The following is a 27,944-nucleotide window of genomic DNA, read 5'->3' on the forward strand; positions in this document are numbered from 1 at the left end:
GGTATTGCACAGGGCCGGATTTGAGGGAAACCGACTAATTACCTTTTTTTCTGTGAATGGACAAAAAATGCCTTCAGAGAGTTTGTTGAGTTCAGATCACCAGAGTTATACCTCAAAGACAAAAATGACCTTCCAAATATAGCTAATGAGGGCAAATACGTCGAAATAATAAATATATTACCTTACAAAAATATTTGAATATTAAACTTTAACTTTATATTGTAGTGTGTTTTCGCTATTTGTAAAAATGCTCGTGTGCATGTGTGTATATCTTGACACAGAAATTTATTTCCAATGTTTTATCACGCAACCCGGCATTTTAATTTCAATTATTAGCAAAGTTTAACAGACAGACTGGCTCGAGTACGCCCACTTGGGCGTAGAATTAATTGCCGCACTTTGCGACTACGCCTGCGGTATATGTGAGCCATGGAAGATTTGCCGAAATATAATGCGATTCAAATGAGAATAGAAACGTCAATAACCTTTATCTGTCAAATGCCACTTGAAAAGTACGGTTTGCAAAATAGTAGATTGTTAACCTAGTGTCGAAAGAATCAATTCCCGAGGTACCTATTTAGACGCCCGAGCGCAGCAAGGGCGGCTATAGTCCGAGTAGGAATTGATTCTTTTAACGGTGTTAAGCACTTTTACTTTTCATTTCGAATATGAGGAAGATAAAACTAGTTGTTTAACTAAAATATTTATTGATAATATATAATAATATTAGTAGTACCTATTTAAAATTAGTTGTCAAATTAGAACAATTTGTGTCGACTTTTTAAATTTTAAATATGGAATTCACCGGTAATTGTTGCGGCTTATTCCGCTCAAAGAAGTTTACCTATGTTCACACTGTGTTTAGAAAGTCACATGGCCGGAGCATATTTTTTAATTAGTTTGTTTTTACATAAAACTCTTCACAGCTGACAACAGTTCTATTTTCAAAGTTAATTCCGGCCCTTAGGTGGAAAGTAATTTTTATGAGTTTTTCCCTCTCTATGCAGGGAAGCAGCATTTTCCACCCAATAATCAGATCAAAACAACATTACTTTCCGAGTATGAGAAATGAAAAACTTATTCGCATATCTATCAATAAGAAATCTTACATCAAATTAAAAAAAAACGTGGAATAGTAGTAACTTACCTAAATATAATATTTACAGTCATTATTGACAGCTATGACGTCACAAAATGGCGTAAACTAGATCCTATCCTCATTTGAATCGCATTGTTAAATCTTGGTATTCGTACCTGTGTAAAGTCATTTATATCCAGTCGCCCAGTATACGCGAGTTTGGCCGATGGATGTTGCCTGAAGATGGCTTCCAGTGCCGGTTCCCAGGCGCTCACCACGTAGCGGGCCTGTTTGTTCTGCACCATGCTGTACCAAATTACAACTTGCATGCAGCAACGTGCATATGTTTAAAGCTTAATAACGCTTTATTATCAATATCATAAACAATTTGTTATTCTTTTAAAGTGATAACCCTGAAGTAAGTGAAGCCACAACCTGAGAATTGAACAAGACATACAAGATTTATCAACGATACGTCACTAGAACGGCTGGCTCAGTTGGTAAGAGCGCTCGCTCGGAACGCGACAGGTTGCGGGTTCGAGGCCCACATCGTTCATTACGTGTTATCAAAATTATGTTTATTGATTTTTTAAAGTTTGGAGAATTACCAGGTTTACAAACATTAGTCTTACACTCGCGATATGTATGTCACTTTGTTTTAGTGTGTGTGTGCGCGTTACTGAAAATAGGGGCTAACAGTTAACCACTATTTTTGACGTATTCACACGTGTCTATCTAGACGTATGAATTGTCCAAGATGAAGAAGTACTGCGTCAGATGGCGTTTCCTATATATACATTTAGTCATTTAGGTAGTTGTTGGAACAGAGATGTAGGTATAACAAAAATACCCACTAGGGTAGAAAAAAAAACATGCGACGGGTTTTGATAAGCGGAGAGGAGGTGAAACCGGTAGAATCTACTAGATTTCTTAAGCATTCCGATTCCAATTTTCAAATAACAATAAGAAAAATTATTACAAGATAAGATATTAAACATAGGTACGTTCGAGCGCGCGCGCACAAGTTTTCATCAACGAAACGTCACTCGAACGATTGGCTCAGTCGTGGGTTTGAGTCCCGCATCGTTCATAAAATTTTGTTTTAATTCTATTTGTGTAATTAATCCCAGAAGTGAGGGTTATCACTTTGAATTTTGTAACATATGAAATTGTTAAGGCTACACTAAATGCCAGCGATCTTGAGCGATATGAGTTTACGGCTGCCGGCCCGCCATCTATGTAACAAAGCCAATATTATCAAAATTCTTGGGTGGAAAACAGTTTATATGCTTTCAATCCTCGTTATTCACTACTAATCTGAATAAATGAACCTACACAAAAAGTACAAGCTATAAGAATACCTTTTCTGAGAGAAGTACCAAAAAAAGCGTCACGCCATGCCAAAAAACTTGTTTAACTTCAAAGAAAAGTGGTAGTTCAAAAAGGCTCGGCAGTGTTAAGCATAACCAACAGCAAGCATTATATAAATAAAAAATAAATAAAAATAGCCTTTATTGCAGCAACTACATTACATTTAAATATATTGCATAACATAATTATTAAAAACTTTTCTTGCTGCGTGTCCCTCGACATAGGCCTCCTCTAAATTTTTCCAATTCGTTCTATCTCTGGCTAGACGAGTCCACATGCTTCCGACCAAGTTTCGGATGTCGTCCTCCCATCTTTTGGATTGCCTGCCTCTTTTTCTTTTTCCGTTTCTGGGGTACCACTCCGTCACTTTTTTCGTCCATTTTCCAGAATTGTCTCTGATCATATGGCCTGTCCATCGCCATTTTTGTTGTTTAATAATTTTGCTTACATTTTTAAATTTTATTTTTTCTTGAATGAAGCTGCAGGACATAAGTCCTGCAGCTTCATTCTGTCTCTCAATCTAACACCTAGGACGCTTCTTTCCATAGAATTTTGGCAAGTTTTTAGAGTTGTGAGATTTTTCTCGGTTAGGGCCCATGTTTGTGATCCATTAGTTAAACATGGTAGTATGCAAGCATTAAAAACCTTTCTTTTGTCCTTAATGAGAATATGCTTGTTCTTCATCACTTCGCTGAGCGACCAATATCTTTTCCAGGAGTTCGTGACCCTTCTATCGATTTCTTTTGTCATACAGTCTTTGATTGATAATAAATGCCCAGGTAAACGTATTCGTCTACATATTCAATTGTTTTACCATCTACTTTAATTTCTTTTCTATTAGAGTTTGTCATTATTTTAGTTTTGTTTACGTTCATTGTGAGGCCTACTTTAACACTTTCCTCTGACAATTGTTGTAGCATATGCTCTAGTTTCTTTGAAGACTCAGAAAATAGTACTATATCGTCCGCAAATCGTAGATGGTTTAGTTTTTCCCCATTTATATTAAGTCCCTCACTTTCCCATTCAAGATTTCTGAATATCATTTCTAATACTGCTGAGAATAGTTTGGGAGATATAGGATCTCCCTGTCTGACTCCTCTTTCTATTGGGAACTCGCCGCTGGCCTTATCCAATTTTATTCGAGCTGTGCTTTTGGAGTATATATTCTTTAAAATATTTATTATTTTTCCATGAACTCCTTGAACTTTAAGAGAGTTCCAAATTGCATCATGTTCTAGCGAGTCAAAAGCTTTGTTGTAGTCGACAAAACCTAGATAATATACACAGTTGTACTCTTTAAATTTTTCTAATATTTGTTTTACCGTGTGTATATGGTCTACAGTCGAGAATTTTGTCCTGAAGCCTGCTTGCTCTTTGGGTTGGTTCTCGTCTAATACCTTAGAGATTCTTGATAGTAATATCTTGGAGAAAATTTTATATATGTTTGCCATCAAACTTATCGGTCTATAGTTTCCAATATCGTTTGTCACCTTTTTTATAAATTAATACTATAATTGATTTAGTCCAGTCTGCCGGAATGCTTTCAGTTTTCAGGATTTGATTAAATAGTACAGTGAGCTTGGGTGCTATTATAGGTAAGGTGGCTTTGAGCATCTCATTTGATATTTGGTCAGGTCCTGGTGCTTTGTCGTTTTTTTGTGATTTGATAGCTGAAACAGTTTCACTAAGAAGGATCTCCGGTAGAGGATCTTTGTCTGTAATAACATCATATTCATTGTCTTTTACATTTTCCGCTAAGTTTCGATAATTTTTAGAACTTTTGTACAGATCACGATAGAACTCGGCTGCAGTTCTTATTATTTCTTCCCTATTCCTAGTTATTCTATTTGTTTTGTTCTTGAGATTAATCATCCAATCCTTTTTGTTCATCAGTTTTTTTAGTGCTTTTCTTACTCCTCCAGTTTTGGTAATGTGATCTTGTATAGTTTTATTTCTTTTCTGAGTTATATCTTTGCGTATTTGAGATCTTATTTTTTTACTTAATTCTGCAATTTTAGTTTTAGTGGCCTTATCCTTTTTTGAAATCAACTGTTTTCTTTGTTCTATCAATTTCTCACTTTCATCTGATAGAGTCTTTGCTTCTGGTTTACATTTTACTGTTTCCCTTATTAGGTTAGTTATTAATGAATTATATTGTTCTTCTATATCCTCATAGTTTTTGTCTTCCTGGTTTAAAGCTATGGACAGATTATTTTGTAGTTTTTTGTAATCCTCTGTTATAGGTATTGGCTTGGTGTTTCTATAATTTCTTCTCGACTTTTTGGCTGGTACTTTTTTTAGTGAAGCTCTTACCATTCTATGGTCGGTGTTAAAATTAAAATTGTTCAAAACATGTGTATTAGAAAAACATCTCGCTTTATTTGTCATAATAAAATCAATTTCGTTCTTATAATTTCCATTAGGTGACACCCAGGTCCATTTTTTTTTTGGTTTTCTTTTGTATTGACTGTTGAGAATTGTTAGTTTATTTTGTAAGGCATAACTGATAATTTTATTACCATTTTTACTGCGTATACCATAACTAGAATTGCCTATTATGTGCTCTTCGCCGGGCTTACGTTGTCCTATTTTGCCATTAAAATCACCCATAACTATAACGTTCTTTTTCATATAATGGTTGATCGATTGTAATGTTTCGAAAAATTCTTCAACTTTCAAACGTTCTTCTTTATTTGTAGGTTCAGTGGGAGCATATACTTGTACGATTGTCCATGATTCATCTTTTACTGATGTTGGTAATTTAATGTTTAAGATTGCTATTCTTTCGGATATACCAATTATTTCTTCTACTTTTGATGACAGATATTTTTTAACAGAAAACCAACTCCGTAAAGGCCTGGTGTTTCTCCGTTATGATATAGAAGGTAGTTGTCATAATCTTCAATACACCCTCCCATTCTTCGCACTTCGCTTAAACCTATTATGTCCCATTTAATATCGTCGAGTGCTTTTTCAAATTCAAGTAACCTTTCTGGTGAGCTAATAGATCGTACATTTAATGTTGATATGTATATATTATGTTTGTCTTTTTGAGAAGGGTAGTTAACTGTGAAGTTACAATTAGAATTTAGAGGGTGTTGGTCATTTTCCTCCACGATGACCAATCGGCTTGGAGGAAGATTTAGTTGTCTTTAACAGTTCGGTTGCCGAGTAAAGGGGATTGCTACTTGTTTTGGTCCGTGCCTTGGTTAAAAGAATTAGAGCGAGCCCGCATTATATCGAAAGCATTGATTCTACTAAATTTTGATGTTGGTGTGTTGTTTATAGACTCTGTTACATTTGGACTTTGTGAAGAAGCATTAGAGCTATATGGCGTAGATGGGGTACGCTTTCGTTTCTCATGACTCTTATTGTTCTTTATTATTAGTTTATCGTATTTGATGTAAGCAAAATTCCCTCTTTTCCTCTCTTCTAGCAATTGAGCTTGTAACGAGCGCCTTTTCTCTAACACCTCTTTCGAGAAGTCTTCTGTTATATAAATATTTTTTGATTTCTTTTTGTTTTTTAAAATTTCAATTTTCTTCCATGTATTTGCAAGCGTTATTACGATCGGCCGAGCTTTTTTACTATCAGCTGTTGTCTTTCCAACTCGATGCGCAGAATTTATCTCTTGTACACTTAATTCTATCTCTAACTTTTTTATTTCATCTATGACCTTCGTAATTATTTGTTTGTTGGACTTCTCGCTCTCTTCCATTCCAAATATAACAATATTGTTTTTCTTTCTATCCTTCTCTAACCAAGCTACTTTCTTTTCCAAATTATTTATTTCAATCTTTAAGTTTTTATTTTCTTCGATGATTGGCTGAAGCTTTTCGTCAATTTTTTCCGTTAATTTAGTTGTAATTTCTTTCGTTTGGTTCTCCATTTCGAGTTTTATCTTCAGAAATAATTGTTGTAAATTGAGATCCATAACGATAACTTGTTTCTAGTGGTAAAGTTAATTACGTTGTATGTTGTATGCTTAAAACGGAACGTAATATTATTATACTGCTTTTTGTCTATGGCGATATTCGTATACTCGTTGGCAGTTGGCAGCTCACCCCGCTGTCACTTGCTAGTAAATGTCAATGCTAGCTGACAGCAGCGGTTGGTGATTATTGATGATTCATGAATAATAATCTAGAAAATTGGATAATAGTGATTTTTTACCGTGGTTTGAATGAAGTTTCTCTTGTTAAAACTAGTGAATTTAATAGCAATTCAATGGATTGGCACTTGCACTACTTGTTTTAACATAAATCACAGGTTTAAAAGTACTTTTAACCACTTTTTACTATTTAAAACTATTAGAGCTTCAATGTTAAATCTTGACACTTTGACAACCAAAACTTATATTATATACAGCAAGCATTAGCAACCTACAAATAAGACTATATAATATATAAGCATATGTGTAACAGGATTAAGTAGTGTTCATAGCTCGAAATGCTATACTTTGACCACAAAACTTGTCTAAAAACACCATGGATTAACACAAAAAAAAACACAAATATTGGATCTTCTGCTGACTACACATCCCGATGGTTACCAGGTCTCTGTCGACGCCCCTCTTGGAACGTCCGACCATTGCCTGGTCAGGAGTGTAGTGCCTATCCGATGCCAACGTCGCAGACCACCATACCCGCTGCGTATGGCACTACAAGTCAGCAGATTGGGATAGGATGCGTTCCTTTTTTGCATCCTACCCTTGGGGCAGGGTTTGTTTCCCTTCGGATGATCCTAGTGCCTGCGCCGTTGCAGTAGCCGATGTGATACTGCAGGGCATGGATATTTTTATACCAAGCTCTGTAGTACCGATCGGTGGCAGATCACAGCCCTGGTTCGATGCGTCAGTTAAAGCAGCATCTGACTGCAAAAAACGGGCGTATCGAACTTGGGTTGCGGCGCTGGGCTCAAAGGATCCGAACTGCAAAGTTCTGAAGAGGAAATATAATCGTGCCTCCAGATTTTTTAAGCGGCAAATCGCCCGTGCGAAATCGAAGCACGTCGTCAAAATTGGCGAGCAGTTTTCCAGCTACCCGACCGGGACACGCAAGTTCTGGTCGTTGTCGAAAGCTGCTCTTGGTAACTTTAACCAGCCGTCCATGCCGCCGTTGCACATGAGGAATGACACCCTAGCCCATACGGCAAAGGAGAAAGCCGGTCTCCTGTGCACTCTTTTTGCCTCCAACTCGACTCTTGACGACAACGGAAAAACACCGCCGACCATCCCGCGATGTCAGAGCTCCATGCCTGAAGTACAGTTCCGACAGAAGACTGTTAGGCGAGCTCTGTTTTCGTTGGACGTCATGAAGTCGAGCGGGCCGGATGGCCTTTCTCCAATCGTGCTTAGAACGTGTGCCCCTGAGTTGACGCCGGCGCTAACGCGTTTATTCCGGCACTCTTATTGAAAAGGCGTAGTCCCTGATTCATGGAAGTCAGCCCTTGTCCATCCGATCCCAAAAAAAGGAGACAGTTCGGATCCGGCAAACTACAGGCCTATTGCTATTACCTCCCTACTCTCCAAAATCATGGAGAGCATAATTAACCGCCAGCTCTTGGTATACCTTGAGGGTCACCAGTTGATCAACAACCGGCAATACGGCTTTCGCCATGGTCGGTCGACTGGCGATCTTCTGGTATACCTAACACATAGATGGGCGGCGGCTATTGAAAGCAAGGGCGAAGGCCTGGCAGTTGGTCTTGATATAGCGAAGGCCTTTGATCGTGTATGGCACAAAGCGCTCCTCGCAAAACTTCCATCATTTGGGCCTCCCGAGAGCTTATGCAAGTGGACCTCCAGCTTCCTCACTGGGCGCAGCATACAGGTCGTTGTCGACGGTTATTGCTCGAATCCCAAGCCCGTGAACGCTGGAGTGCCCCAAGGCTGTGTGCTATCTCCCACGCTGTTTCTTCTGCATATCAATGATATGTTGGACACCGCCAACATGCATTGCTATGCAGACGACAGCACTGGTGATGCCGTATACACGGGCCATGCAGGTCTCTCTCGGGAAAACGTCGAGCAGTGCCGGGAGAAACTTGTGTCTTCTATCGAGTCCTCTCTCGAGAAGGTCGCGGAATGGGGTAAGTTGAACCTTGTCCAATCTAACCCCCAGAAGACTCAAGTTTGCGCGTTTACCACTAAAAAAACCCCATTTGCCGTATCACCGCTCTTCGAGAACACTTCCCTGAAAGCCTCGCCTAGTATCGGAATACTGGGTCTCGAAATCTCGAGCGATTGCCAATTCCGTGGCCATCTGGAGGGCAAAGCCAAATTGGCTTCGAAGAAACTGGGCGTCGTAAATAGAGCACGGCAATACTTCAAGCCGGCCCACATTCTAGCGCTCTACAAAGCGCAGGTCTGGCCTCACATGGAGTATTGCTGTCATCTCTGGTCTCGCGCACCCCAGTATCAGCTCGATCCATTTGACCGCGTGCAACGCAGAGCAGCTTGAATTGTCGGGGACCTAGCGCTCTGTGAACGGCTGGATCACTTGGCGTTGCGTAGAGACGTCGCTTCATTGTGTGTCTTCTACCGCATTTATCACGGGGAGTGTTCCGAAGAGCTGTTCAACCTGATTCCTGCCGCCGAGTTTCACCTTCGCACGACACGCCACAAGTTACGATATCATCCCCACCATCTGGATGTGTCTGTCTCCACAGTGCGGTTTTCAAGGAGCTTTCTTCCTCGCACTACGAAGCTGTGGAATGAGCTTCCTTATGCGGTGTTTCCGGGACGATACGACATGGGTACCTTCAAGAAAAGCGTGTACACATTCCTTAAAGGCCGGCAACGCTCCTGTGATTCCTCTGGTGTTGCAAGAGAGTGTGGGCGGCGGTGATCACTTAACACCGGGTGACCCGTACGCTCGTTTGTCCTCCTATTCCATAAAAAAAAAACATGTTTGCGTGTTTTCTGCTTACTCTTCGCCTTAAAATGTACAAAATTGTATTGTTACATATTAAGCTTTGGTGTAGGTACTTTAATAAATAAAAGCAAGCAAATATAGGTACTCACAACACTATTCTGAGCCACTTTAGTATAACACAATACCTACAAGTGCACAGTTCCCAGGCGCAGGTACACATCGGCCCCCTCTTCAGTCACACTTGCACAGATCAGCGTGCACAACGCTGTGCGTAGCCCAATGTGTTCTATTCGCAGGCTTTCCGATACAATCTACAATCATCATCACAATTTAAGAGAAGGCTCCCAATTTTTTTTTTTTATGAAAGTAAGGGAGGAGACGTGCAGGACGTCCAGCTGATGGTAATTGATACAAAACCCCAAAAATTCTGAGCGGCACTACAAATGCGCTCGTCACCTTGAGACAAAAGATGTTAAGTGTCATTTGCCCAGTAATTTCACTAGCTACAAATAATTATAGCAAATTACCAAATACTTTAAAAAAGCATCGTTTTCGATTAAAAAAAGTATCGAACAAATCTCTTCCAACCGTGTTTTCAATCAAGGCATCAGAAAGAAAAAGGTATGAAAACGGATATATTAATGTCTCATCCGACATTCGTTTTTTTTTTGTTTCTTCGTCCATTATTGGGATAGGCAAAGGGTTCAAGCCCGTACAGCCGTATTCGTTATTTAAGTCGGGTTGCTCTTCTGACCCGAATAACTATCGTCCTGTGTCGGTTTTGCCGACCCTTAGTAAAATTTTTGAAAAAATAAATTTAAGTCAAATACTTACTTACTTTAACTCTCATAAGTTATCTCTCAGACCTATTGATCGGAAGGATATTATTGCTATACATCGAGTACCACAAGCTCTACTACAAGTAAACCGGCCTAAAAACATTGTTGTGAAGGTATCTTCTAGGATTCTAAGAGACAACATATTAAGTGCATTCCGAAAAAGAAAAGACATTACATCGGATCGGCATCGAATAGGCATATCTGGAACGCCTAAACCAATTTATATGAACGAGCATTTGACGTTAGAAAAGAAAAAGTTGTTTCGTATCTGTCGGGAAACTGCAAAGAAAGAAAAATATCAATATGTCTGGATCAAACACGCAACAATACTTGTGCGGGAATCTAACAATCATGCGGCTTTTGCGATACGATCACAGAGTGATATATCTAAGATTAAAGCTGGTGGTAGCAGGATACTTAATGTCAACAAATAATTTATGTTACTTTGTTTTATCAATTTGCTATATTGTGCTATTTAAGTATTTTCACTGTTCATGTTTCCTTTTATGGTGTTTAGTTAAATATTTTTATACGAAAATAATCTCTTGTGTTGTATGTCCGTACATAACGAATGGCGCTTGGATTGTAGGGAGTATAATTCAAACTCGGATCTCATTTATTCTACATTTTATTATCTACGTTTATATAACTGAAATCGCAAAAATTGCTTTGGTAACGTACAATGGGCTTTATAATAATAAAGATGGCTAGCATTACGTGCTACTATCAAAATTGTAGGGGCATTCGCACTAAATTACATACGTTGTACATGAATATTCTTTCTCACGAATATGACTTAATTATATTAATAGAAACATGGTTGATACCTGAAATTGACAATAGTGAGTTCATAGACCAGCGCTACAATGTTTACCGTTGTGATCGCAACCGAAGTGCTACGAATAAAAAGGATGGGGGAGGCGTGTTAATAGCTGTCTTAAAGGGTCTACGACCAATGCCTATAGATTTAATTTATCATAGTAGTTCTTTACAAGGAATGGAACATGTAACTATTTCTCTTCCCAAGTCAAACGGTTCAAACCGACATATTATCACCGCAGTCTACATACCACCGAAAACGTCAATAGAAAGTTTCTCGCTTTTTGGGGACTACAACATGCCAAATATAGAATGGGTGTCCAAGATCGATAGTCTTAAAGGCTTTGATTGTAAGGGCACATCCCCACTAAGTACTCACTTAAGTAACTTTTTGTCATATCTTGGGGCAGTGCAGTATAATTGTATTAGAAACGGAACAGGAAAAATATTAGACTTATTAATATCTAACAAAGAGGTTGATATCACTGTACCTACTATTCCACTTTTACCCATAGATAACCATCACCCCCCATTTTGTGTTTCAATCGCTTTTAAGGTTGTTTCTTATCATATGCCGCGGTGCCCACTATTAAAGTATAATTTTTATAAAGCCAATTTTGACTTTATAAACAAGGACCTGGACAATCTTGACTGGCCTACGATACTCAGTACAAGCGATGTAGACGAAGCTGTTGATATTTTTTATAACTCAATTTTTGGTATAATTAAATTATACACTCCTCTAACAAAGCAAAAATCTACTAGATACCCTATTTGGTTTGCATCATCGTTAATTCACATTGCTAAAAACAAGAAAAAAGCTTGGGTTAGGTGGAAGAAGTATAAAAACGCTTCTGATTATGAACAATTTTCTTTATTCAGATCTAGGTTTAAATTAGAATGTAACAAATGTTTCACAAAATATTTATCGTCAGTTGAAGATAGTATAACAAAAAATATTAAACATTTTTGGTCATTTATATCAAATAAAAAAACAAAATGTAGTATTCCTTCGTACATGCGTTACAAAAATCTTCAATCGATTGAACCTTACAGAATTTGTCGAATGTTCTCTGATTTTTTCCACTCTGTGTATGAACCTTCCTCTCTTTCACTCAATACATGGTCGCCCCCGCCAGAATCAACGGCGAATGATATAACTTTAGACTATGTACACCTCACCGAAAATAAGGTTCGAGTAGCATTAAAAACCCTGGATTCATCAAAAGGTACTGGCCCTGATGGGCTGCCTGCATTTTTCCTTGTTAGAACGGCTAATGCCATTTGCAAACCTTTACACCTGATTTTTAATAAATGTATTCTATATGGTGTTTTCCCTGAAGTATGGAAACGTGCAAACATTGTACCAGTTCATAAGAGCGGCTCTAAACATTTAGTGGAAAACTATCGTCCCGTTTCTATTTTATGCGAAGTAGCAAAGGTTTTTGAACGACTTGTTCATAATGAACTTTATCCTGTTGTCCATAGTACAATTTTAGAGGAGCAACATGGTTTTGTTAAAAAGCGATCTACTATTACCAACCTAATTAATTTCACTTCTCTTCTATTTAATAATATGGACAATAACGTTCAAACAGATGTGATTTATACTGATTTTATGAAGGCATTTGACAAGGTGGACCATGAAATTTTGTTAGGTAAAATTGCTTTTAATGGTATACGTGGTAATTTGTTACGCTTGTTTTCTTCTTATATTACAAAAAGAACTCAAAAAGTAGTTATTAATGGATTTAGGTCTGAAAGTATAGATGTCACTTCTGGCGTACCTCAGGGCTCCATACTTGGACCTCTCTTGTTTATTATTTATATTAATGACATAAAGCAGTGTTTCGATAATTGTAAATTTTTACTATATGCTGATGATCTAAAAATATTCAAGTCAATTACAAACCTCAACGATTGTGAGTTAATCCAACAGGACCTAAATAGATTATCTGATTATTGCAGAAAGAATAAATTAACATTAAGCCTACATAAATGTAATTCTTTCAACTTTTCAAAAAAAAATGCATTATTAATTATAATTATTCTCTTTCTAATGTTACGTTGAGTAAAGTTTTATCTGTTAGGGACCTAGGAGTTATCTTGGATAATAAATTACACTTAAATCTTCATATTGACAAAATTGTTAACACTGCTTTCAAAATGTATGGATTTATCATGAGAACATCCATTGACTTTAAGAAGCCCTATACTTTTTTACATTTATATAAATCCCTTGTACGTTCCCAATTGGAATATGCCGTTCCTATTTGGCACCCTTTTTATAAAAAGTATTACGAAATGATAGAAAATGTCCAACGTAAATTCTTAAGATCCATGAGTTACAGATGCTATGACAATTACAATATGTCGTACGCAGATTTGATAGATAAGTATAAACTACTATCCCTTCAATCAAGGCGCAAACTTCTTCAATGTATGTTTCTGCACGGCATTATACATAGCAAATTTGATTGTACAGAATTGACCAACAAATTAAATTATGTTATTCCTAGAACAGCCCATATCCGAGGACTGTGTAATCGTAAACTTTTTGCAACAGGTAAATTTCGTACTAATGCAGGAATAAGATCACCTCTGCATCAATTAGTTGACAATTACAACAAAGAATTCATTAGTGTTGACATTTTCCATTTATCCGAGAGCCAGTTCAAGTGCCAAATTAAAAAAAAAATACTGGATAATATTTGATTTATTTACATACATTCTTTTAAATACCTACTGATCATCATAAGTACTTTAGGTTAATATCATTGTATATATAGTCATAATTTAGTGTAGATTTGTGTAGATAATTATTTCTTTTGTTTTCCTTTTTGTGTTTATTAATTGTCTGATTTCTATAAATTTAATTTACTCCAACTAGCCATAATATTAAGAACATTGTGTATTTCTCTTTAGTTTCAATTAGTATTGTATAAACATTTATTTTTGTACCTAACATTGAATACCTCTAAGTTTTTCATAGTAAGATGTGGATAGTGTATCTGACTACAATTTTATTAGACTTAATTGTTATTTCTTTATGTATCTACTTTGTAAGTTGTAGTTGTTTGCTTTTCCTAATAAAAAAGTTACTTCATTTGAAACAATTTGGCTTTACTAGGGGACGTTCAACAACGGATGCAGGTGTTGAGCTAATCAAGAATATTTTTGATGCCTGGGAGGAATCACAGAATGCACTAGGCATCTTCTGTGATTTATCTAAGGCTTTTGATTGTGTTCAACATTCAACGCTGGTCCGGAAGCTATACCACTATGGCATAAAATGAACTGCGCTCGATCTTCTGACTTCATATCTAAATAATAGAATTCAGAGGGTCGACGTGAATGGCAAGAGATCTCCTGGGACTCTTCTCAGTATGGGGGTACCACAAGGGTCTATTCTTGGACCATTCCTCTTTCTTATCTATATAAATGATCTTCCTAATCTTATAGAGAAAAAACATAAGGTAGTATTGTTTGCGGACGACACTTCACTGATTTTCAAAGTGAAAAGAAACCAAGCTATGTATGACGAAGTGAACGATATTTTATCTGACATCGTGTACTGGTTTAGCGCTAATAACCTTTTGTTAAATAGCAAGAAAACTAAATACATTAAATTTACCGTACCAAATGTCAAAAATGTAAATGCAAATGTTTTGTTAAACGGACAGGTGATAGAACCGGTGGAATCTGCTATAGTTCTTGGCATAACTCTAGATTCCAAATTACAATGGGGCCCCCATATTGAAGGATTGGCGAACAGACTTAGTTCTGCAGCATACGCGGTTAAAAAGATTAGACAATTAACTGACATAGATACGGCGCGACTAGTATACTTTAGTTATTTCCATAGTCTTTTATCCTATGGTATATTGCTATGGGGCAACGCTGCCGATATTAATACAATATTTGTGCTGCAGAAGAGGGCTATTCACGCTATTTATAATCTAGGTCCTAAAAAATCATTGAGAGCAAAATTCAAAGAAATTAACATCTTGACTGTTGCTTCTCAATATATTCTTGATAATGTAATGTGTAAGTATAGTAAGTCTTTTGTGGGGCGATGTATATGCTTTTACAACAAGATCCCAGAAAATATTCAAAACAAAAGTATAACGTTATTCAAAAGAATTGTTAAAAAACGTTTGTGTGGTAAAGGTTACTATAACATAAATGACTTTCTTAATGATACCACAGATTGGGAATGGAGTGACCGCCCTCAGGCTATTAAATAATAAGTTTAATTGTACAATATTACTTTGTAAACATATTTATTCGATGAAAAAAAAAGCCCGCTGAGTTTGTTGCGCCCATTCTTCTCAGGTCTGAGGCATTCATTTTGGAATGTGTGGTAGTTTTTTGACTTTCAATAAGTAATATTTGAATTTGAATACTTAATTGTCAAAGCCATCGTTGCAAGATTTTTACAATATTGTTCTTTCTACAAACGTAGAATAGCACGAGGAATTTTTAGGATTTTTGCTTTGTCAAGCCAAAGAAGTATCACTTCTTAAATACATATACACACACACTTTTTTTAGTAAAAATAAGGGACGAGACGAGCAGGACGTTCAGCTGATGGTAATTGATAAGTGTTTTCAGTAAAGGCATCAGAAAGACAAAGGTTTGAAAGTACATAATATACTAAAATTTCTCTTTAATAGGATATTTAGTTAAGTTGTAAAATCTCGAGAAAATCTCATATAATTATGGGAGCCTTCCCTTAACTTTTATTTATTGAGCGAAGCGAAGCTCCCACCGGGTGACTCCAATTGATTTCTGTGTTAAATTGTTTCTAGGCTATTTCTGGACCGATTTAAAAAATTTTTGAACGCTTTCCAAATTTTTTAGATTATTATCGAGACATAATTTTGAATTTGACTTGATCCAATTATAATTAAAAACAAACATGATTGATTGACCAAATAAGGCGCTAATTCCTTATGTTTAAATATGGCGGCAAATTCCAAAAGATTATTTTTATTGTTTTGGTTTGGATTAATTTTGTTTTATTTTTGTACACAGACTTAGTTAACCTCGCTTTACCTTCGCTCAATTAAACGCCGCAGCGAAGCGGCACGTCAATTAACTACGGCATCCTAGTATAGTATTGTCGCGTAGCAAGTAGCAACGCTTTGACGTATATATGACGAGAGTTGTCAAACGTCATATCGTGCAGCAACGTACATGACGAGAGTTGTCAAACTTCAAGACATTGATAATTTCAACAGCTCCATACTCGTAGCTTTAGCGTAAAAGTGTTTACTTTAGACGCTGTAGACCCGGGTACGATACACCTATCAGTGTATGGAATTTTTTGGGTTTTGTAAAGTTAATGGTAATTTCTAGTAAGTTCAGGATCAAATCGAACAGAAAAAAAGGGATGGAAAATGTGTAAGCAGGATAAATATTGTTAAAAGAATTTTCTAGGACAATTTAAATTTAAAGATGGAATGGGTGAATCATTTTGAAAATAGAACAGATCCGGGGGTATATAAGCCGTACTAAGCGTGACCTACGGCAGTTCTAGTTCTGACTCGAAAGTGCAAAGAAGAAGAAGAACAGAAGAAGTAGTGAAAAGTGGAAGTGTTCTAAAAAGAAGAAGATAGAAGAGACTTAGTGTTCGGTGCGGTGTGACGCGTTGAAGGTACTGCCGCCCACAAGAGGAACAGCGGCAGACCGGCGAAGTGCAAGTTCAGAAAAAGTGAACGCAAATAAAGACTCGTTCCTATAAGCGGAGTATTATTTCCAATCCCTGACACATTCTGGTGTCATTATCCTATTATTTACTTACTCGTATAAGGTATTGAGTATTTGACGTTTAAGTATTTTTGTTGCATCATTTTACATATTATTATATTGTAATTAAATACCTTATTTTTTATGAAAATAAGGCATGAGACGAGCAAGACGTCAGCTGATGGTAATTGATAAGCCTTGCCCCTTAGCCTCATTTGCCCGGTAATTTCACTAGCTACGGCGCCCTTCAGACACAATAATGTTTACACATTACTGCTTTACGGCAGAAATAGGCACCGTTGTGGTACCCATAATCTAGCCGGCATCTTGTGCAAAGGACCCTCCCACTGGTAAAATGGTACCTAAATACCTAATATGTAAAACGATGAAGCTGTAAATGTTGATTTAAAAGAGTGGCAATGAGTTTCTTGACACTTCTTCTCGTTAAGGCTCAACCTTTTCCGAAGTGGTGGTAAATGGTAAAAAAAAACTTTTCACATTCATAAGTGTATTCTCGCTTTGCAGTAATCTATCGCGTAGTGTAAACATAACGTTTTCATAATTCACCCGTCGAAAGCATGATATGCTGACGAGCTTACTTGATTTAAGAATGACCATATAAATTGAATGAAATTAAAAGGCATAAATGGCATTTATTTTCTCAAAATTGATTCCTTTAGAATTCTTTTTGTTATCATGTCTAACACAACCACCGCTTTGGAAACAAATGGCGCTGTGAGAGAAAAGAAGCGGCGCAAGAAAGTCTCCCAGCATTCTATTTTTGCACTCTTTTTAATAAAATATTCAATATTGTAATGTCATTGTTATTGCTATAAAATAATCATAATCTAGCCCCAGGCTATCCGATCACTTAGATATTCAGCTGTGGAGTTTGGATTTGCGACAGATTAATAAAACATATAAATTTATTTATAGATAATGCCTGAACAGTGATTTTAAATGTATATATTAACCCTTAAATGTATCTTATGAAACCTACTAGAATTAGTTAAGTACAAGCAATCCCTTATTTGTAGTGATATACTAATAAATATCACTATTTAGAGTAAAAATTTAAAAAAAATAGGTAGGTACCTGCTCGCCTTCTTTAGACGTGAACAAATCCTTCGCAATGTCTTCCTTCATCAGCCCGCTCAGAACGGTGCATGTCATTATTTTCAAACAGATGTCGATGCGCTTTAATGAAAATGACACAAAATTATAATATTATTGGTAGGTATAAAATCGCTAATCTATGTAACTATTTCTCCGAGACACTCCTACGTAATTACTATACGGGATATATATAGAAAGAGGGACTCTTGAGGTCATACAATAAGGTGTAATTGAGATCGCACAGCGCTTTCAACCTTCATTTTTATTCACCTAGAAGTAGCCTCTCTATCTATCGCGTGACTCTAACCTCTTCTGACTTTTTGGGTTGATTTCTTTACCTAAAACTGTACCTACCTGGTATAAGCCTATAAGGTCATCTTATAAAAATAGCTCAGTTTATTCTATAATATAAATAGGTATGTAATCGTAATTTTAAATCAATATTCTTTCGTTGTCATATCTACATTTTATGTATTCATCGCGTGCTTTGAAGAAAATGATAAATGAAATTTGCACTTGACGAGCGTGGTAAAGGTAGAATGATTATTTAGATTCTCGTAAACTAAGTTTTTATCATATTTGCTTCATTTCGCCGAAACGAGTGCTGATTTATAACAGGATTTTGGTACCTACATGTCCTATTGCCCTTGAACCTTTCTACATAGGTTATTTCTGTGGTTTACGAACATCGCGACATTTTTGGGGACTGTGGTATCACTTGCCCATTCTTACTCATCGTTTACTCACCCTTTCGCGAAGTTAATTGTTCTCCAGGATGTTTTTAATTAATTCCGATAGGAATTCGTGTCCTTCCATTCCATTTGATATATCTTGTTAAATAAGTAATAAGGTCCAAGTTTGTAGCGCATTGCGTTCGCTCGGAATGTGACAATGTGTTCCACGATAGAATATACTTACATCTGCAGATCTCACCGAGTCCTTTGCTTTATGGATTTGTAATGTACAAAATTAATTTTTTTTAAATAAAATACAAAATTTCGTATTTTGTTACATACCAAAAGAAAAGCGCATTACCTGTAAAATATTGAGCAGTTCTTGCATAAACTCAGCGTTGAGCATAGCCTGCGTACTGACGTGGTAGTTCTGTAAGTTGAGGTAGCACTGCACTGCCAGCCGCTGGGCCTCGATCGGATTGTCTTTGACTGGAAGACATCAAGAGACTGGAGACGTGTCTTCATTGTGGGCGACAAATTGTGACTCTTAAATAAGACAACCCAACCAAACCATGGCTGATTCAGCATGATGACCACGTTGCACTTTTCAGACTACTTGTGAACGTTGCAGTCAACGATGATGTAGATACTACGTAATAAGAGATGGAACTGCTTAAGTAAAAATTGAAATTTAGTTTAGTATGAAACGTGCAGATTTGAAATAAGTTTGAAATAGTAGTTACATTATAGGCGACGAAGTATAATCCGCCTATGTTTGAAAGCGAACAGTTACATAAAACGAAGTGAATTTCGGCAATATCCGTTTTTACAAGATTATAGCCGTCATCTGTCAATCTATCAATATTACTGCATGTTTCATACAATCGCTTTTTTCTTAGAGAGTTTTGCTAGGCTGGTTGAAGTGCTCATCAATTGGGAAAAAATGTTTCATCAGTGAAGTGGATAATTATTTCTATGGGTACTTTTCACCCGCGTATCGCAAGCAAGCATTTTGATCGAGCAACTCTCTTTAAGCTGTACGGAATGATGTATGTAAGTACCAAGTTTCAGGTCTTGATGATATCCGAAAAGTCCTAGCTAGAATCTTCATTTCTTACGATATTTTTTTATACTCCTCGTAGGATTTTGGCGAATACTGGGCTTTACTACAATAACAGTTTTTTCTTCTTCGATCATTTATGACTTTTATTGTTCGATGGATGTGTTGGTACATGTATCAATAGCACGATATACTAACAACTGATCCCTATTGAAATTACCCAGTTATACCCAGGTTGTTCGTGGGAGAAATTTCCTTGGTATCTTCGCTGTGGTACTTTTACCACGCGATTAAAAGGCATTTATTTTCGCAAAATTGATTCCGTGAGAATTCTTTTTGATGTCATTTCTAATATACTAGAAACTACTTCCGCTTCGGAAACAAATGGCGCTCTGAGAGAGAAGAAACTCTCCCAGCATTTTTTTGCGATTTTTTAATCAAATATACAATATTGTATTGTCATTGCGATTGCTATACAATAATCATAATCTAGTCCCACGCTGTCGGATCACTTAGATATTCAGCTGTAGAGTAGTAGGACTTACGACACAGACATATTTTAATAAAACATTTAAATCTATTTATAGATAATGCCTGAACAGTGGCTGTGCCCTTAAAGCTATTAAAACGGCAATTTGCATACAATGACTAAACACGATGAAATAAGAAGCATGTCGTACAATGCTGTGAAACCCAGAAAATCTCTCCTTCCATGAATTAGTTTTGTAGGAGCTCTTGTGTTTTATAAAGTGACGGCTCTCATTTACTATCAGGAGTAGAGATAATATCTTATAGGTATTAGATAAAATGTTACTCTTCTATCGTCTATCAACAGCTCAAGCATATCTACTTACGAGGGGAGGTCAAAAAGTTCGCGGAATGACTGGGAAAAAAGATGAAATGATACATTATGTTATTTTTCCTTTTCAATATATTCCCCCTTAACACGAATACATTTTTGGGATCTGGCATATAACTTATTAATACCGTCGAAAAAATAGGTTTTGTCTTGGGCGTCAAAATACGCCGAAATCGCCGACTTGACTTCATCATCGTCTCTAAATTTTTTTCCACGCAGCTCTTTCTTCATCTTTGGGAATAAATAAAAATCGCTAGGGGCCAGGTCTGGACTGTAGGGTGGATGGCGTAGTTGTTCAAAACCGCATCGATGAATGGCAGCCGTCGCAACATGACTCGTGTGAACGGGCGCGTTGTCGTGCAAAAGGAGTACACCTTTTGTCAGTTTTCCTCTTCTTTTTTCTTTAATAGCTTCTTTTAATCGGTCCAATAGGGAAGCGTAGTACTCTCCCGTTATAGAAACACCACGTTCTTTATAATCGATCAAAAGAATACCTTCAGTATCCCAAAAAATAGTCGCCATGATCTTTCCGGCCGATTGCGACACTATAAATTTTTTTGGGGGTGGTGTGCCTTTTTTGTGCCACTGCATCGACTCCTGCTTTGACTCAGGCTCATAGTGGTGAACCCAAGTTTCATCACCGGTTACAATTCGGGCCATAATTTCTTCCCTAACTTCTCCACAGCGGTCCAAATACTCGCGGGAACAGTTGACGCGCTCACGTTTTTGCAGCGGCGTGAGCATTCTCGGGACCCACCTTGAACACACTTTACTCATGCCAAGATGTTGATGAAGAATATTTAAAATTGTGGTTTCTGATACTCCAACTGATGCTGCAAGTTGTTTCTTCTTCAACCTTCCGTCTTCCAATACAAGTTTTTCAACTTTTTCAATGATTTCCGGCGTAGTGGCCTCAATGGGCCGTCCAGGTCGAGGATCATCTTCAATTGACTCCCTTCCTTGCTTGAAAAGGCCGTGCCATTTGTAAATCATGGTTTTACCAGGAGCAGAGTCTCCGTAAACAGCTAACATCTCTTGCAAAATAGTTTGAGGCGTTTTTCCTTGTTTGGTGAGGAACTTTACGACGGCGCGATGTTCAATTTTCTCCATAGTGGCTAGTTTGTTCCCGATTTACTTGTTCACTCGTTTGTAACTCGAAAGCTAATGACCCAATTAGGCTAGAAATTGGCATATATAGTAATTATGAGTTACTCAAGTAGCGGCTACCTGGAGGAGCGACCTCACCCCCGCCAACCCCGCCATTCCGCGAACTTTTTGACCGCCCCTCATTTCTTATTAATATTCCTCAAAGACGAGAATGTCTTCGGTTCAATAGCACTGTACGCAGCTTTGGGAATGATTCTGCAGAGCTCTGCGAGCGCTCTCAGCGAGTTCATACGAATATAGAACCAGACAGTAACGTCATCAGCAATGATGGCGCAGAGAGCCTCGATTATGTTGGTGTCGGACATCCTGACAGCCGCTGGCAATAGCTTGGTCATATTGGCAACTCCCATCGCTGCGTCTGCTAGTAACTGCACATTGGAACTCAGCAGTTGATGGCAAAACACTAAGTCGGTACCGGTTTCGTAGAGAGCCTGAAATGTATCTTATAATTAACAATGAACTCCCTTCAATACTAATCAATTTACAATGAAATGGTTTATCTGAAGTCTCCGAAGCTCACATCCTTTAGTGTAGATATATAATTCGAACTAGCCACTGCCTAAGTAGGCAATAACCTCTAGGTGCTGAAATCCCTTTCCTAAATTATTATAAGAATCATCATCATCCGACCGGCCGGAAGACGTCCACTGCGGGACAAAGGCCTCCCGTAAAGATCTCCACGACGATAGGTCACTGCCCTCATCCCATGTATTCAGTGGATCTTGACGAGTTGGTCCATTTCGTTGGGGGGCTTATCAACACTGCGTCTTCCGGAACGTGCTCGCCATTAGAGGACTTTACTGCCCCACCCGCCATCTGTCCGTCGAACTATGTGCTCTGCCCACTGCCACTTCAGTGTCGCAATAATTTTTGCTGTGTCAGTGACTTTGACAAGAAATAATTATACCATAAATGTCAAGGTGATAGGTGGAATCCGATGTGTATATATTGTCACCTAAATGGAAATAATGATCCCTCTTTCTTCGTCATTCATTCCCTTAGAAGTATTAAGACTCACATCGCGTCCATTGGAAGTGAAAGACATCTTGGTGAGCACCGCGAGGCAGTGGGGTTTCATGGCCGGCAGCGCCATCTCCAAGTAGGCCAGAAGACGCAGGATGCAGCCCGATTGGTACAGGTGGGCCGCATTCTCCTCCGTCTCCACGTAGTTGCGTAGGACCCCCAGCACTTGTGTGTGCACGTCACGAAATTCGTATGACTGACATTTCAAATAGTGTTGAAGGTACAATTAGTTCTTACAAACAAGCCTTTTAGGCTGCATTTAGTGCTCCACCGACGGTCAGCGCTGACATCGGTCAAGCGTAGCTACAATAATGAAAAAATATGAATGCGCACAGTCCACCGCTCGCGCTGATGAATCGCTACGCGCGTACAGCTACGACGCGCTGATGAGAATCGTCGAGCGAGCTCGTCGGTCCGCTAACGGGCTATGGCGATAATAAATTGCAATTATACACGCGCTCTCAAGTTTGCTGTCAGCTGAGCACTAAATGTAACGTAGTCAGCGCGTACGGATACGCGCTACGCTCGTACGACTTCAGCGCTGACCGTCGGTTTAGCACTAAATGCAGCCTTAGTGGATTGGAAAGCCTACATCTTGAAATATGTATTGAAGAGATTGAGTAAAGTCAGAGTGAGTTAAAACAGGCTTCTTAGTCGTTAGTCAAACACTTCATAAATCAGTATAGTTTCTAACTAGGTACATGGTGACATCACGCAGACAATGTAGGTTCTGGTTCAAACGCGTGAAGTTTTTAGCGTGAACTAACTGTATGTTCATCCCATGCAGGATGTGGTACCACCAAACTGTATTTCTCCCACAGAACAGGGTTGCACTTGAGAATCCTGGGCGGCACTGCGTTGTAATGGGCATTGCGTATCAATTACCATCAGCTGAACGTCCTGCTCGTCTCGTCCCTTATAATCATAAAAAAAAACACAGCTCACATCTCCTCTCCGCTTTCTGTGGAAACCGGGCCTTAGTGTAGAGCCGGGACATGGCTCTTAGTAAGTTGTAAAGCGATTTATCTGGTATGCCTCTAACACACATTTTCAGTAACTCAAACCAATTCATATTTACTTACTTCCAATATATCACACAGGTCTAAAACACCCGTTGATGCCCTGAAAGTCTTCTGCACTATTTGATCCTTGTACCTACAGATCAGCTGATCTACAGTTTTGAGCGCGGCATGCTGAATTGCTAGGTATTTACTCTGCATCAGAGCAAGCAGCGACGCCCAATTGAACTGTTGATTCTTGGTCACTTCTGATGCGCACACTGGATCGTCTAAGAGGTTACTTAAAGTCTGAAAGTCAAGTAAGGATATTGATGTGTCATTTTATATGGCAGAGACTTAGCTTAACTTTTATTTCTATAAATAAAGATAGACTTGCTTGTGGGAAGGAGAGTGAATGAAAATGAAGATGAAGGATGAAAAGATGAGAACACACTCGCCGGCGAGTGTGGTGATGTTTTGTGTAATGTATGTAAGTGTGTATGTATGTGTTTATGAGTGTATGACGTATGTATGTTTGTATGTATGTAAGTAGTGTAAATGTTTGTGTGCATGTTTGTTTGTGTTTGTGTCTGTTTGTGGAGTGTGTTTGTGATTGTGTAAGTGGTGTATGTCAGTCCGTCAGTCAGTCCGTGAGTGAGTGTGAGTGGAGTGAAACGCTTACAGACCTAAATGTTAATAAATAATTGCGAAACAATAATACGTTGACAAATCCAATTTATACATAGGTCTTTGAAGTAGTTAATATTAAAAATATTTTTTCAGGACTGAAAACTTTCTTTATAGTTTCGTTTGCACTTAAATCGATATTATATTGTGAGCAAATTTCTCTAAAAAAAAGAGAAATCTGCTGAGTTACTAGCGGCCGTTCTTTCAGGTCTGAGTCATACTTTTTCAAATGATTGATAGTTTTTGATGATCACGAAGTGATTTTAAATCCTATTATGAATAAAAATATTTAAATTAACTATCAGTTAACCCAAAAGCTCGAATTGCCAAAAGAACTTTTTCCTCAAGAATGACCCTAAAATCTAAAACTTATCAAGCAAACATAAGGGCAGCATTCGTACAGCTGTTATGTTAATTACAATATTGAGTTACTTGTAAGCAATTCTTCTGTACGTCCGGATCCAGACTATTCCTCATTCTTCCGCAGAGACTGTTCAATATATTAGCGGAGACGAGTTGCTCACAACCTAGGGGTTCTCTGGTCAGCTCAGACAGAACCAATGAGGCGAACTCCAGGACGAAAACGTCTTCTATCTGTAATCATTTAATTATGAGTTATACTATTTGTGTACAAAATACTTACTCGAAAGCTGTAAAGCTCAAAACAAACTATATGACCGTTGGCTCTCACTACGGAGCCCCCGGTTTGATCTTCGCTCCTAACGTACCAATGAAAAAAATGAAAAATATTTATTTCAGTCACAAAAATGGTACAAACATTATAGTGGATGTGATCTTCTATTAAGTGAGAAACACCTGTGCCAGAAGGCAATGCTCTTCCATATCAATTAGGGATCACAAATTAAGTCTAAAAATATAATGTAACAAAAGAAAAATATTATACAGAGTGTGTGTGTGTGTGTGTGTGTGTGTGTGAGTATGTGTGTGTGTGAGTATGTGTGTGTGTTTAGGTGTGCGTGTGTGTTATTCTTACTTTTCGTAAAATACTATTTATTCTACTATTAAGAAGGTATACCTAAAATTTACTTCGTGTAGTTAAATAGCTCTTCCATTTCCACATAATTTATGGTTTTCAACCAAGTGGTTAAACTTAAAATAAGGTTATAAACATGTTCTGATTGTTTCATAAACTGTCGCTTTTCAAAAGTGGTCTTTACAATAGTTGGCTTAATAATAACATGTTTTCTCCTTTTCAAAAGGTAAGAAGGATCCGGGATTAAAGTTTTGTGTCTTTAAACCAATGTGTTTTCGGTTTTCAAATTCATATGTGTGTTTATTCGATGCTTACAAGGTTGGCATTGCTCTTGTATGATCTTGAAAGTCTTATATGATCACAAGTAATATAAAAAAAATGCAACTGTAAAGTGCAGACAGACAACGGGACAGGTGAAACTAAATAAAAATGCTTGTCATAATAATAAAAATTAAAAAAACGTAATAAAAAAATAAAGAAATTAAAAAAATCAAAATGAACCCCAGACTCAAACCTGAGACCTTTTGCACAAAAAGCATACCTGATAACCGCTGTTCCACGGCAACTGTAATATGACTGTGCCGAAATATATATATACATCTAGTAAGTAAGTGTTAGGTTATTTTCGTTACGGAATTTCTGGATTCGGTCTCCACGCTCAAGGCCCGCGATCTAAGCTATGCAATAGCTTAAAAAGTGCTGAGGCAAAGCTATACGAGTATAATATAAATTTTAATACCACCTCTTGCCGTACCTACCCCATTTTTATATCTTCATGAGGCGCAAACTTTACGTAGGTTAGGTAACAGCAGATTTTTTTAAATTGTATCATTATACTATTATCATTATCAAATATCTATCTACAGTAGATTTCCGTCTACGTAAAACTTAATACAAGATCACCTTAACCAGCATTAAAGCTATCTTCCTTAAATTTTGTGAGTTTTCTAGAACCTGTTCTGGGCCTCGTGGTAACTGACAAAGTTGTGCCAGTGCTTTTAGTGCAAATCGCCTAATGTTAAGCTCCGAATGTTCGACGTGAGGCAGGATATATTTAATTGCATTCAAGTCAAATAGCACCTGTCGATTGAACATATCTTGTGCGGAGAACTTGGTGATGGCTCGAAGAGTCTTGAAAATTTAAAAGGTATTAACAAATCAGTAATAAGCAATCGGACTAAAAGAATTAAAACGTATACAAAATGACTTTTCTTCCTGCAATATGCAGCTAAAATTATAAAAGTTTGTCTGCTACCTACGTACTAGTCATCTACCTACTGCTATTAATATGTACCTATGTAGGTAATTACGTTGAACGAGAAAAAAAAACAGTAAGATGGTAGTAATAAGAAATCATAAATGGTAATAAGTTCACATCGTAAAAGATCGAAGGGTTAAAACTAGCACGAGGTGGGGAAGGAGGAGAGGTGAAAGGGGTAGAGGGTGTGCCCTGATACTACACTCATTACAAGGTAATGCACCGTTCCAGAGAAAAAAACATTATAACCTAACCTCAAATTATAACATTTTGAAGGGTTGGGAAGGTTCCCTAATTTGTAAATGATAAGAAAAGAAAGTGAAAGTTCTAGCACTCGCCGGCCGCTGCCGCGGCACGCTACGCTCGGCTATTGCGTTGTGATAACTGTTCTAACATAACCTAATCAATATTTATAATTTATAGTTGATAGTGTCACGATTATAGTGCTACTATTCTCATTACAAGGAATTGCACGATTTTCAAGTAATAACAAAATAAAATCTTACCTCAAAACGGGAAAAGTAGGTACGTAAGTAAATAAAACGCTACATGAGCATTGGCATGGCGGCGGCGTTAATTTTAATCGTAATTTTCTTGAAAACGGTGTATTATCTTGTAAAGAGTGGTAGCATTATAATCGTGCACTTATTATTAACAACATTAACAAAATTATTACAATTACAATATTTTTTACTTCCTAATTCGTGCTACGGGATACTAAGTTCAACCCGATTGAAGGTTCGAAAATAAATAGTTTCAAACTTTCAGTACAAAATACAATACCTGGATGAAATGTCTGGTTGCGATAACATTTATTAACATGGACAATACAACTGAATCATATCCCTAGAGTATAAACGAATAGAGGCGAAAAAACTATTATGCCTATATTTGTATATTATCCTTATCAATTCCAAACAGAAGCTGGTGAACAAAATTTATATAAAAACCATACCTGACATAGTATCTCCGGTTCATGAGATTCTAAAAGTAAGATTGAAGTATGGGCACTTTCTGGTGTGATATTGAATGGGTGGAAACTGTAATCTTTCTTATCAGCCGATCTATTCTCCCTCTCTTTTTGCAAAGGCTTAGCCATTTCGCTAAATGTTATATTTTGTGCAAACAATATCTAAAGCAACTGCATTCGTTTTTGGCAACGTTTTTCTGACACGTTTTTTTGACACGTGCTGACATTGAGATGCTCAGGTGATGTAAAGGACGTTTTGGTAAATTTTCAACAAAGACAAGTTACGCAAGTTTTTACAGAAAGAAGGCATAATTTAAAAAAATACCTATTGTGTAAGTTCTTTTATTTGGAGTATTGATAACAAGACCATCAGGTCAAACCAAAATACAATAAATGAAGTTATTT

General features: G+C 37.4%; 1 protein-coding gene and 1 long non-coding RNA gene across 2 annotated transcripts in view; both read right to left on the bottom strand.

The window, feature by feature from the left end:
- Window positions 1-27,729, bottom strand: part of LOC126968765 (uncharacterized) — a 35,399-nt gene extending 7,670 nt beyond the window's left edge. The window contains exons 1-10 of the mRNA XM_050813878.1: window positions 27,525-27,729; window positions 26,215-26,442; window positions 24,750-24,911; window positions 23,715-23,939; window positions 22,628-22,828; window positions 21,731-22,040; window positions 18,885-19,012; window positions 17,829-17,930; window positions 9,514-9,635; window positions 1,255-1,384 (exon numbers count right to left, since the gene is read on the bottom strand). Of these exons, the coding sequence (XP_050669835.1) occupies window positions 1,255-1,384; window positions 9,514-9,635; window positions 17,829-17,930; window positions 18,885-19,012; window positions 21,731-22,040; window positions 22,628-22,828; window positions 23,715-23,939; window positions 24,750-24,911; window positions 26,215-26,442; window positions 27,525-27,668 (1,752 nt within the window). The 5' untranslated portion in view covers window positions 27,669-27,729. The remainder of the gene's footprint in view (window positions 1-1,254; window positions 1,385-9,513; window positions 9,636-17,828; window positions 17,931-18,884; window positions 19,013-21,730; window positions 22,041-22,627; window positions 22,829-23,714; window positions 23,940-24,749; window positions 24,912-26,214; window positions 26,443-27,524) is intronic.
- Window positions 1-27,944, bottom strand: part of LOC126968774 (uncharacterized) — a 384,859-nt gene that overhangs the window by 53,852 nt on the left and 303,063 nt on the right. The window lies entirely within an intron of this gene.

Source organism: Leptidea sinapis, chromosome 16, assembly GCF_905404315.1.
Source record: "Leptidea sinapis chromosome 16, ilLepSina1.1, whole genome shotgun sequence".
NCBI classification, from domain to species: Eukaryota; Metazoa; Arthropoda; class Insecta; order Lepidoptera; family Pieridae; genus Leptidea; species Leptidea sinapis.